We start from the raw sequence: 12,031 nt of genomic DNA on the forward strand, positions 1-12,031 counted from the left end.
AAATTCCTTCTAATTCTTTAAAAAAATTCCCAATAATTTATACCAATTCGTACTAATTCCTACCAATTCGTAGTAATTCTAACCAATTCTTATTAATTCCTTCTAACTTCTCCTAATTTCTACCAATTCCTTGTAATTCCTACCGATTTTAACCAATTCTTACTACATTTACTAATTAATTCCTTCTAATTCTTACAAATTCGTAATAATTTTTACTAATTCTTACCAATTCGTACTAATTCTATCCAATTCTTACTAATTCCTTCTAACTTCTACTTATTCTTCCTAATTCCTTTAAATTCCTACCAATTCCTTAAATTGATAGTAAAACCAACCAATTGCTTTTAATTCTTCAAAATCCCTACTAATTCATACTATTTCCTATGAATTCCAATCAATTCCTACTGATTCTTGCCAATTCGTACCATTTTTTCAAATTTTTACCAATTCCTACTAGTTTATACTAATTCGTATTAATTCCTACCAATTCCTACTAACTCTGACTAATTCCTAATAATTCGTACTAATTTGTACTTATACTTTACAATTTCTTATTCTTTTTTATATTTCTTTTTTTTCTAAGTATTTTTACTTTCTAATTTATAATTCCTATTAATTCCAAAATTTTTACTATTGTAATTTCTAATTCTTTTTTCATAAACTGATATTAAATTGAATTTTTCAGAGATATTATCTGTCGCACAACACGGCTTTGGTGAAACTGTTGAAACGTTTGGGTCAAAAAACGCCGCAATGGCTAAAGGACGATCTCACCGACACTGTGATGACATAGCAAATGTCAATTTTTTGAAAACTCTTGGAAACAGTTTCACATCAAGTGCCACGTGTTCTCATCAAAGACTTGTAATTAAAAAAAAAAATTAGCAATTTATATAATTATTATCGTGTTAAATATTTAAAAAAAAAAAAAAAACTAACAATATTGAAAATATTGTACATTTGAACGTATTTAAAAAAAAATCAGTGACCACTGTGTTTTCAAAAAAAAAAAAAAAAAAACACTTTTGTGTGTATATTTCTTCCAATGGAAGAATGGAAATGTTTTTTTTTTTTGGATCTACACACAGTGGACCAAAAATAAAAAAAATTGGCCTAACTCGTAAAAAAATCGAGCCAGCCCAATTCACACTAGTCAGCTAAGATTCCAGATTATGGCAGCTTAAGAGGCAGCTATTTTATAATTGTTAAAAAAAATAACAATTTACAATCTAATGTTATTTAATATAACATTAATTACTAAATGTTGTTGCCTATGGAAATCACCTTTTGTCCCATGCCACAAATCAAACTTCCCCCCCCTCACCCCCGCCCCCTATTTATCTCGTCTTTTTTATCATCACCCCAACGACGAGTTTTCCGGGCAATTTAATAAAAAAAAAAAAGAAAAATTCGACGAAAATAATATTTGTAAATTTATTTTAATTTGGAGTTTTTCCCGTCCTCTGGTGCCATTTTTCTGCAAAATAACGCGTGACAAAAATTTTTCTATTTAAAGTTGGAGAAAAAAATTTTTAAGAGATTTAAAAAAAAATTTATATAACAAGAAAAAAATGGAAAAATGAAAGAAAAAAAAAACGGCGAATGAATAGAAAATTTTTTTTTTTTAGTTATATTTTGAAAACTAATATTAATGTACTTAAATGCGAAATTTTTCTTTTTTTATTTCGTTTTCTTTTATATTAATTTTTTTTATTTATTATTATTTTTATTTATAAATTTTTAGTGGTATAAATAATAATAAAAATAATATTAAAACAATAATATAATATATTATAATGTAAAAATATTAATAAGAAAATAATAATAATAATTTTTATAAAATATAATTATAATTATAATTGTAATATTTATAAAATTATAATATATTTATAAATTATAATTATAGTTATATTTTATAAAATTTATTTATTTTTTTTTTGTTAATTTTAATTTTTTTTTCTTTTTCATTATTTTTACAAAAACAAAAACATTTTTACTTTTTAAAACGAAAAAAAAAAAAAATTTTTTAATTAAATTATTTAGAGAAAAAAGTCATGCGTTAACTTGTGGAATCGTCCAGGAAATTTTGTGAGAAAATGCAAAAAAAAAAATAATAATAAATAACCCATTGTACATTATTTCTATATATATAAAAAAAAAAAAAAATTGATGACTGCGTAAGTGTGTATATATATTTTGACAATACTATTTTTAGAATGATTGTGAAAAGTGAATATTTCTGATGTTTGTAAAAATATCTGCAACGTTAATTTTATCGTCGCAGGACAGAAAAAAAAATTTGGTAGTAAAAAAAATTTCTTTTTTTTTAAACTTTAAGAATTTGATATTTTTATTTTAACAAATTTTTTTTTCAAAAAGAAAAAAATATTTTTACAAAATTTTTTTCAAAAAAATTATTTACTCTATTTTGATAATAATAATAATAATAATAACAATTAAAAATATCTATTTTAATTTACAAATAATAATTTATTCGACATTGGTAAGGTGAACATTTTTTTTTTAATTTAATTTTTCTTTATATATACAAAAGTAAATTTTTTTTACAAATTTTAATTTTTAAAAATTTTTAATTTTTTTTTAATCTTTAATTTGATTATTATCAACTGTTTTTTTTTAATGAAATTAAAAAAACGTAAATTTTAAATAAAATATAGTAATTAAATTGACGCCTGAAATTTTCATATCAAGAAAAAAAAACTGTAACTGCATCGAGAAAATGACGTGAAAAAAAAAATTGTAAACTTTTAAATGTACTTTTTGTAAAGAAAAAACAAAAAAAAAATAAAAGAAATTGAAACAATTTCGAGGGTTGCCATTGCATAAATTTTTTGCAATAAGTATTCCTGCGCAAATTGATTGCGTGAAGCCATATTGTACGTTACTGAGATATATATATATATAGATTGTAATTGCCATTTTATTGTTACGTTTGTACATTTGTTTTTTTTATACTGTCAATATGATGATGATGATGATGATAATAATAATTGATCGATTTGTTTTATGAAAATATGAATTTTCATTTTTCACCTTACAAACATTTTTTTTTTAATTTAATAAAAAAAATTTTTTTTAAATATAATAAAAAAAATTTTCTTCAAAAATACATAAATTTTTTTTCACCCTGAATTAATTAGTATAAAAATTTTCATTCTTTTTTCTTTACAATATTTGTATTGAAGAAAGTTGACAAAAGAAAAAAAAAATTTTTTTTGAATTATTATTATAATATTTAATAGGAAATGTTAAATTTATAATTAATTTTATATATTCAATATATAAAAAAACAACTTTTTTTATTATCAGTCATTGGCGCAATTTTTTTTTTATATATAATTAAACAGTGAAACAGTTGTATAAATAGATAGAAGAGTTATTTCAATTTTTTTTCAGTCCTAAAAATTAAATTTTATAAAGAAGAAGAAGAAGAAAAAAAAATGAATTCCAATAATCTAAAAATTATGTTAATTTTTATTATGTCCATCTATTGTGTTATTGCATTGCCATATGTGGAATATTTTTCTACTGAATCGCCCAACAATGAACAATTGGATATTTTATCAAAATTATTAATGAAAAATTTTTCACCAGAATTAAATTCAATGGTAATTTGTATTTTTCTTTTTGCAAAAATTTTGAATTATTATTATTATTTTTTTTTTTAATACAAAAATGTCATTTAACGTTATTTTTTTTTATAGGTAAATTCTGATGAAGTAATGAAAATTATAATCAACAGATTAACTAATAATTATGAAGTAAGTTTTTAATAATTTTTTTTTATATTCTGACGCGTTCTATAAAAAAAAATGAGGTAGAATAATAATCTACAATTTTTTATAAAAATAAAATTTAACACATTTTTTCTATTATAGATCACAACACAAGAAATTGATATTGAAAACTCAACGAAAATACCTGTGCATTATAAAGTAAGTTTCGAGTAAATTAATTTTTGATAAATTTTTTTTTTTTTTTTTTGAAATAAAAATGAAAAATAAATATAAAAAAGAAACATTTTTTAAAAAATAATTTTAAAAAAAATTTTTTTTAAATAAATTTAAAATAAAAAATTAAGCAAAAATTTATTTCACTAAAAATTTTTAAATTTTCTTTAAAAAAGAAAAAATTTTCTCAATAAAAAAATTATTTTACTAATTAAAAAAATATTTTCAATTTCAAAAAACATTTTTCTTTTTTTTAAATATAAAGAACATTGAAATCAATAATAAAACAAAAAAAAAAGGAAAAAAAAATTTATTTTGTTAAATCGAACATTCTTTTTTTCTTATAATCTTATTTTAAAAATATTTGAAAAATTATCCATTTATAAATGATGCGTATTAAAATTTCTAATTATAATTTACGTTTTGGAAAAGAAAAAAATATTTTTCTCTTATAAAAATATATTTAAAAAAAAAAAAACAAAATAATGTTTTACAAATTTAATTTTTTATTAATTTGTAATTTTTCGTTTTTGCTCTTTTTTCAGCCTCGACTAGGATGACAACAAAAAAGAAATAAAGAAAAATTAGTGAAAAAAAGATTATATTTATTAAATTACAAAATAAATTAGTAAAATAAAAAAAATTACTAAAAAGAAAAACTCAAAATTTTGTACAAAAAAAAAAATTATATTTTTGTTACTACTAAATTTATTTATTTTATTTAAAAAATTATTATTAAAATTTGTTATAAATATATGAAAATAAAAATTTATTGTTGAAAAAAATTTTTGTATTTTTTTTACCAAAAAAAAAAAAAATGAATAATTTACTGAATTAATTTATTAGAAAAAATTATTAATTAATATATTCTACATCATAACTAAAAATTTAAAAAAATTTCTGAAATTTTATAAAAAAAATTTTTTTTAACATTTGTTTCAATAAAAATTTTATGCAAAATTACATTGTATATTTAATATATAACTTGAAGAACAAACAGAGACACGCTATATTATTATTTAAATAAATACTTTATATATTTAATATAATATTTACACAGTTGAATAATTATTACATACAAACATTACGCAAAATTGTTTTCATTTCTACACGTGTGGTAAAAAAATATATTTTTTTTTATTTTTAACAGTAAAAAAATTGGATCATAGTTGAGACTATTGAGACCGTTGAGACTTTAGACAATTGAGACTGTTGAGACCGTTTAGACTTTAAAATATTGAGATATGTGACTATTGAGACTTGAGCCTATTGAGACTTGAGACTATTAAGAGTTGAGACTATTGATACTATTAAGACTTGAGATTTGAGCCTATTGAGACTCAAGACTATTGAGACTTGAGATTACTTAAACTTTAAACTATTGAGAGTATTGAGACTATTGATACTTGAGGATACTGACACTTGAGACTATTGAGAATTGAGACTTGACACTATTGACACGGCTGAGACTATTGAGAGTATTGAGACTTGAACCTATTGAGACTTGTTACCATTGACACTGATGAGATTTGACACTTATTATATTAAGATTCCCATTTCCATTCCCATTGAGACTTTAGATTATTGATATTTGAGATTATTGAGACTTGATGGTATTGAGACTTGAGCCTATTGAAACTTGAGGGTATTAAGACTTGAGCCCATTGAAACTTGAGGGTATTGAGACTTGAGACTATTGAGACTTGAGACTATTGAGACTTGAGACTATTGAGACTTGAGACTATTGAGACTTGAGACTATTGAGACTTGAGACTATTGAGACTTGAGACTATTGAGACTTGAGACTATTGAGACTTGAGACTATTGAGACTTGAGACTATTGAGACTTGAGACTATTGAGACTTGAGACTATTGAGACTTGAGACTATTGAGACTTGAGACTATTGAGACTTGAGACTATTGAGACTTGAGACTATTGAGACTTGAGACTATTGAGACTTGAGACTATTGATACTTTTTATACTTGATAATATTGAGAATTGAGACTATTGAGACTATTGAGACTTGAGACTATTGAGACTATTGAGACTATTGAGACTATTGAGACTATTGAGACTATTGAGACTATTGAGACTATTGAGACTTGAGACTATTGATACTTTTTATACTTGATAATATTGAGAATTGAGACTGTTGAGACTTGTTATCCTTGACACTGTTGAGATTTAACACTTATTACATATTAAGATTCCGAATAAAATTTCGTTTCCGTTGAAAATAATTCATTAAGTCTCGTTGCCATTTGAACCATTCTTGTTTCAATTGGACTATCGTAATCTTGCATTTTCATCACCAATACATCTTGATCAAAAATTTTCTTCATACCAATATCATTCAATACATATTGAAAATTTGCCGTTGCAATAAATAATGGAATTTCTTCATTTAATGCTTGACCAACATTAACAATACCAGCTTGATTTGTTAAATCAACTTCCATTATTAATGGTATTTGCGTTGATTCACCTACATTATTTAAACAATTAACAACAACAACACTTTCGCTTGGTGAAAAATTTTTAAATTTATCAAATTTTATAATTTCTGTTTTTTTCAATGTTTTCATTAATTTCTCCGCTAATTCCATGGTTATCATTTCACCACGATAAAGTTTTATTGATCTCATTATTAATGAATAATCATTATTATCACATTGTCTTAAACCAAGACGATTAATTGCCGCTTCAAAACGTCTTATACCATCTTTATTTGTTATTAATTTATTTTTAACATGTGAATAAAGAACATAATAATCTTCAAAACGTAAATTTTCTTCAATATTTGGAATTTTATGATAATTTTCAAATGCCTCGTCAATATTTTGAAAATATACTAAATCATATAATTCATGTATTCTACGTTTTGCTTCGGATAATTGAATGATTTTATCTAAATTTTCAGATAATAAAATATCTTTGATATAGGGATTATTTTGAATTTGCCAATTTCGATAATTATAACGAAAATTTAATGTTTTAAAATCTTCTGCTAACATATTGTATGTTGGTATTTGATTATTATTATTAATTGTTTTAGATAAAATTATATTTGCCAAAAAATCACGTGATAATTCAAATGTACAAAGTAATGCATTTTCAGACATAATATGAGCGGCATTTGTAATTAATTTCATACGTAAATTTTTTGTTATTTCATTTTTATTTAAATTTAAATTCAAAATTTCTGTTTCTCTATTTTTTAGCCATAATTCTTTTTCCAGATATTGTGGTTTTAATTTAATATTTAAAATTTTATTATCTGGTGTAAAAAATGTATCAGTTACTTTAAATAAAACATCATTGAATGTTAAATAATTATTTTCAAATTTTTGATGAAATTTTGTTAAATCAACAAAACCATATGTTGAATCATCAATTTGTATATGATAACGTACTTCTATTTCAGAATGAAATTTAAATTTATGACTTCTTTTTAATGGACCTAATGGTTTATTTGTTAATAATGTTAAATCGTTGAAAAAAAATGTATTTCCCTTTAAATTTGCCAAAAGATCAATATTATTTTGTCCAATTACCATATGACTATACCAAAATTTCATTTGTTTTTGCATACCTAAACCTTGTTCATATTGTAAAATTGCTAATTTATTAACAGCAGTGCGAAGAAAATTAATTTTTGTCGTATCCAATTTTATAAATGATAAACCATTATTTTTCCATAACATTAGAATATCAATGTATTTTGTATATGTTGGTTCACGTAAAATTGAACGATAAATCATTGGTAATACATTAAATGTAGATTGTCTCGAAGTACTGGGAATATTATCATTTATTTCTTCCTCTATTTCTGTTTTGGTTTTTCTATTTTTATTGTCAAATTTTTTATGACGATATGGAATTACATCATTTTTTTCTGTTTCAATTTTTTGTTTTTTCAATGGAATACCATCATTTTTTGGTGTTTCAATATTTGATATTTGTTGAATATTTCCAAATTGAAAAATTTCAGGTGAATTTTGATTTAAAATCCCTCTTTCCGGTGGTTTATCACCGTTATTTAAAAGATCTCGTAATGACATTGAATACAGTGAATTAATTTCCGGTGAATTGGATTCTGTTTTGATAATTACTCCCTCTCTTTCGGGTAATTGAGCAAAATTTTCTGATCCAATATTTCCCCTTAAAGTTCCGATAAATTCAATGTTTGTAATTTGAGGATGATTGGAACGATCTAAATTACCACGTAAATGAACTTGAAATTCAGTATTAGTGAAACGTTGATAATTATTCTCAACTGTATTTTCCCCACTAATTCCAGAATTTTCGATTTGTGAATTTCTTTCTGAAATTCCATGAGGCAAATTTGAATTAACTAATGTTGATTCCGATGTTTTAGCTGATGATTTCATTTGGTTTTCCGTATTATGATAAACGTGATAATTACGAATTATATTAATATCACGTCCAGCAATTATCATTTGATCCAAAAGATAACCAACACGTTGGAGAATATCATTGTCACCTAATTTTAATTTATTATTAAATATCCTATCACTTTCGGGAATGAATTGTTTATAGATACCGGATTTTACCTCAATAACTGGAATTGGAAATGAATACCCATCAATGCTTCTTAATTCCATTGTTTTTCCTCCGGCAGTTAGACATTTAGGTCCAAAAAAATGGGATCCACCGGGATAAAAGTATCTTATAATATTGTAATCGTTATGATTTGACAAAATTGATAGTACCAAACCTGTATGATCCAAGTTTAATTTCTTATTTTGTTTCAAAGACTTCATTAAAGATTTCACCAATAATAATACACGTCTATTTGAGAAATTGGTAATAATACTTTGAAATAATCGGGCAAATGATTGTAAACCAATTCGATAAATAAATTCAAATCCAGGATCTAATGTTTGAAGAGAGGCGATTGTTAAATCTTTCAAAACTTTTTTTGTTAAAATTTCTCTAGCTATGGTACGTACAGCTATTTGGGATAATTGATTTATTACAGATGTTACTGGCACTTTGGTAACAACTGTTTTTGAAAGTGTTTTAGTAATTTGATGATTTTTACTGATTTCAATTGTCAAACTATTGCCAAGTTTAGCAGAATATTTTGCAGCAAAACCTGCTAGTGGAATAAGACTAACAATATCTAGGGCACAACTTAATGTGGCATCTGCAACTTTACCTTCATTGGCATTTTCAATACAACTGTAAAATGGTATAAGAGATGATGCAAAATTTAAAACTTTCTCTCCAAATGTTTCATCATAATTGTGCATCATTAGATTATTTACAAATTCTTTTGCCTTTATAACGGCAACTCTTTGGATAAATTCCCTTTGATCTTCATTATTGTATTTAAAAATTTGATAAAATCTTGGTATTTCCATTTTTATTGATGAATCATTAGCAATTGCTTTGGCAAATTCTTGTTCGTTTTCTCTACTTGACAATATGGATAAAACATTATTCACTTGTTTAAATGCATAAAAATTTCTATTTTTCTCTTCTATTGCAAACAAAAAGAATATATCATCATTTTTTTTTCGTGGAATAATTATATATTCATTCGCATAATTAGGAACTTGTGCAGATTTAACAGTTGCATTTGAATTCAATATTTCCCTCAAATTACTATTAATTAGTACTTTTTGAATTGCATCCTTAACAATATTAATGTAAATCTTTTCTATTTCAACGAATTGTGCCTTGTATTCTTTTTCCAAATCGGGAAGATTAAATTTTTTACATTCTTTTGGAAGAATTAATTTTGTTATCCAAAGATAGAAGGTTTTATAAACATCCACATTGGGTGATGGTACTTTTACAATATGCTCATAATCACAATATTTTTTTAGTATTTCTACAGCAATTGTAGTACGACTTTTTAAGTTACTAATTTCCCTATTAAATTTGTAAAGCAAACTATTTTCAATTTCCCCCTGTACAATTTGATTCATTGTTAAATTTATGTGGATAAATAAATTTTCATAAGCTTCAATCCAAAATTCATCAGTTAGGGTACAATTAATTTGTTGAAATTTTGCCTTTTGAATGTAGGCATAGAAAAATAATGCTGGTGTTGAATATAGATTTAGTACCATTTGATAGGTTTCGTTATTAAAGTCCTGTAAATCAATCTCACGGGAAATTAGAATATAATCTTGAAATGTAAAATTCGGAGACGTTGACGATACAGATTTGATAATTTTTAAACCTACCATTGCGTATATATAATCAACGTCGATTATGCTCATGTCTTTTTTCGGTTGGGGGAAAATTGGCCAAATATAATCATTGAAAACTTTTTGTACTGTCAATCCATTAAGTTTAGAACTGTAATTTCTTGATGAAATATCATTGGAACTATAATTTCCCAACGTAATATTATTAGAACCATAATTCCCTAACGTAACATCATCGAAACAATATTCCCTAGTTGTGTAATTTTTCAAAAGATGTTGAAACACCTTCTCCTTAAGTACCGAGTAATTTATATCATCCGCCGAGTTAATAATTTTAGCCAAATATCCATTAATGTTTCCATAGTGATAGAATAGAGCCTTACTAATGATGTAATGATATGTTTCATTAATGTATTTCATGTCAAGTGTTTCATTTTCTTCACCACCATAGAGATCACTTCCCTTTAGTACTTTTTTTAAAAGTTGAAACTTTGCCTCGGATTCATCTTGAGATTTATTTAAATACTCAAACAAAGTATTTAAAATAGTCACCGATTGTTTTTGCTCCTCAATTGTAATTAAATTCTTATTGTAAAAATAAACACCAAAAATTGTAATATAGTGACATACAGAAAGAAATTGAAAATTTAATGACTGTTGTATGAAAATTGATGAATTCATTATAATCTGTTGTCTAATTTTTTAATTGTCCAATTGTCCACTATTTAATTTATCACTTTTATGCCAATTGATTCTGAAACTGATTATGATTATATAATTCAAAACAATATATCTACTAACTTTGAATTTAAATAATTAATAATTTTTTTAAAATTAATATTAATTTAATCAATTAGTTTTAAATTAATTAATTATTTCGTTTTAAATTAATTACTTTGTACATTAATTTAATTAATTAATTCGTTTTATATTAATTATTTGTAAATTAATTTAATTAATTAATTCATTTTAAATTAATTATTATGTAAATTACTTTAATTAATTAATTTTAAATTAATATAACGAAAACAATAACTTTTTGTTTTTAATTTTACCATATAATTACTCTCTTGGCAGGCAATTATACAACATTTGAAAAAACACTTAATATTAAATTTTCAACTACTATAAATAATATTGCTTAATTGTCAATAAAATATTGAATGACTATAACGCTATATAATATAAAAAAAAATTCTATTTACTTGTACATGTATAATCAGTTGTTAAATTATTATATATATATATTTATTTAATATATTTTATTGACATCTATAAATATCAATTGAAGGGCATTTACAATACACGTGTTATAAATATTTTCTTAAAATATAATGGAATTTTCAAATAATTATTGTCACGTGATGAATGTGAATTATATTAAATTAATAAATATAAAAAAGAATTAAATTTAATTTAATTTAAATTATTAAAGAAAATTAATAAAATGCAAATTAGAATTGAAGGGAAAATTAAATTATAACTTACGATTTAGATAACTGCAGACGATAATATAGAAGAGGGAAACTTTATTTTTTATTAAACAAATAAAAATATTTAGGATCGAAAGACAGAAACAAAGGAATTGATTGGAAATATTGATGTCTAATAAAATTGAGGCAAAGAAAAATTTTTATTTTTACCACTATTTAACATTTTTTATCATATACAAATATAAAAGTATTTATTACAATATTAAGTAAATTAATTCAATAATTAATTTTGATAAAAAAAATTATTTCCGATTAATTAATTCTGATAAAGAAATTATTTCCAATTAACTAATTTCGTTTCAGTAATTAATTATGATAAAGAAATTATTTTTGAATAATTAATTTTGGTTCAATAATTAATTCTGATAATCAAATTATTTCTG

The 12,031-nt window shown here is 23.0% G+C and overlaps 2 protein-coding genes across 5 annotated transcripts in view; one reads left to right on the forward strand and one right to left on the reverse strand.

Annotated features, from left to right (window-relative positions):
* Window positions 1-3,034, forward strand: part of LOC127277434 (bifunctional heparan sulfate N-deacetylase/N-sulfotransferase) — a 79,557-nt gene extending 76,523 nt beyond the window's left edge. For both annotated transcript variants that reach the window (XM_051298540.1, XM_051298542.1), the window contains one exon: window positions 686-3,034. In XM_051298540.1, coding sequence (XP_051154497.1) covers window positions 686-793 — 108 coding nt within the window. In that variant the 3' untranslated portion in view covers window positions 794-3,034. The remainder of the gene's footprint in view (window positions 1-685) is intronic.
* A 1,949-nt stretch (window positions 3,035-4,983) lies between these two features.
* LOC127277504 (uncharacterized) lies at window positions 4,984-11,721 on the reverse strand. 3 transcript variants are annotated; one of them, XM_051298671.1, is made up of 2 exons: window positions 11,644-11,721; window positions 4,984-10,915 (listed from the first exon to the last, which is right to left on the reverse strand). In XM_051298671.1, exon 2 carries the CDS (start codon window positions 10,834-10,836, stop codon window positions 6,175-6,177), a length of 4,662 nt encoding a protein of 1,553 aa, XP_051154628.1. In that variant the 5' UTR covers window positions 10,837-10,915; window positions 11,644-11,721; the 3' UTR covers window positions 4,984-6,174. The 3 variants fall into 3 exon arrangements, with proteins under 3 accessions (XP_051154628.1, XP_051154627.1, XP_051154629.1); XM_051298670.1 differs by lacking the exon at window positions 11,644-11,721 and adding an exon at window positions 11,211-11,306; XM_051298672.1 differs by lacking the exon at window positions 11,644-11,721 and adding an exon at window positions 11,211-11,300 and having other exon boundaries at window positions 4,984-10,909.
* Window positions 11,722-12,031: the final 310 nt, after the last annotated feature.

Source organism: Leptopilina boulardi, unplaced genomic scaffold (genome assembly GCF_019393585.1).
Source record: "Leptopilina boulardi isolate dan_hultmark-lab unplaced genomic scaffold, ZJU_Lbou_2.1 LbouV2_169, whole genome shotgun sequence".
Taxonomy (NCBI): domain Eukaryota; kingdom Metazoa; phylum Arthropoda; class Insecta; order Hymenoptera; family Figitidae; genus Leptopilina; species Leptopilina boulardi.

Excerpts from the sequence above, each read along its gene's own strand:
- LOC127277504 (XM_051298671.1), bottom strand. The coding sequence starts at position 10,836 with ATGAATTCATCAATTTTCATACAACAGTCATTAAATTTTCAATTTCTT.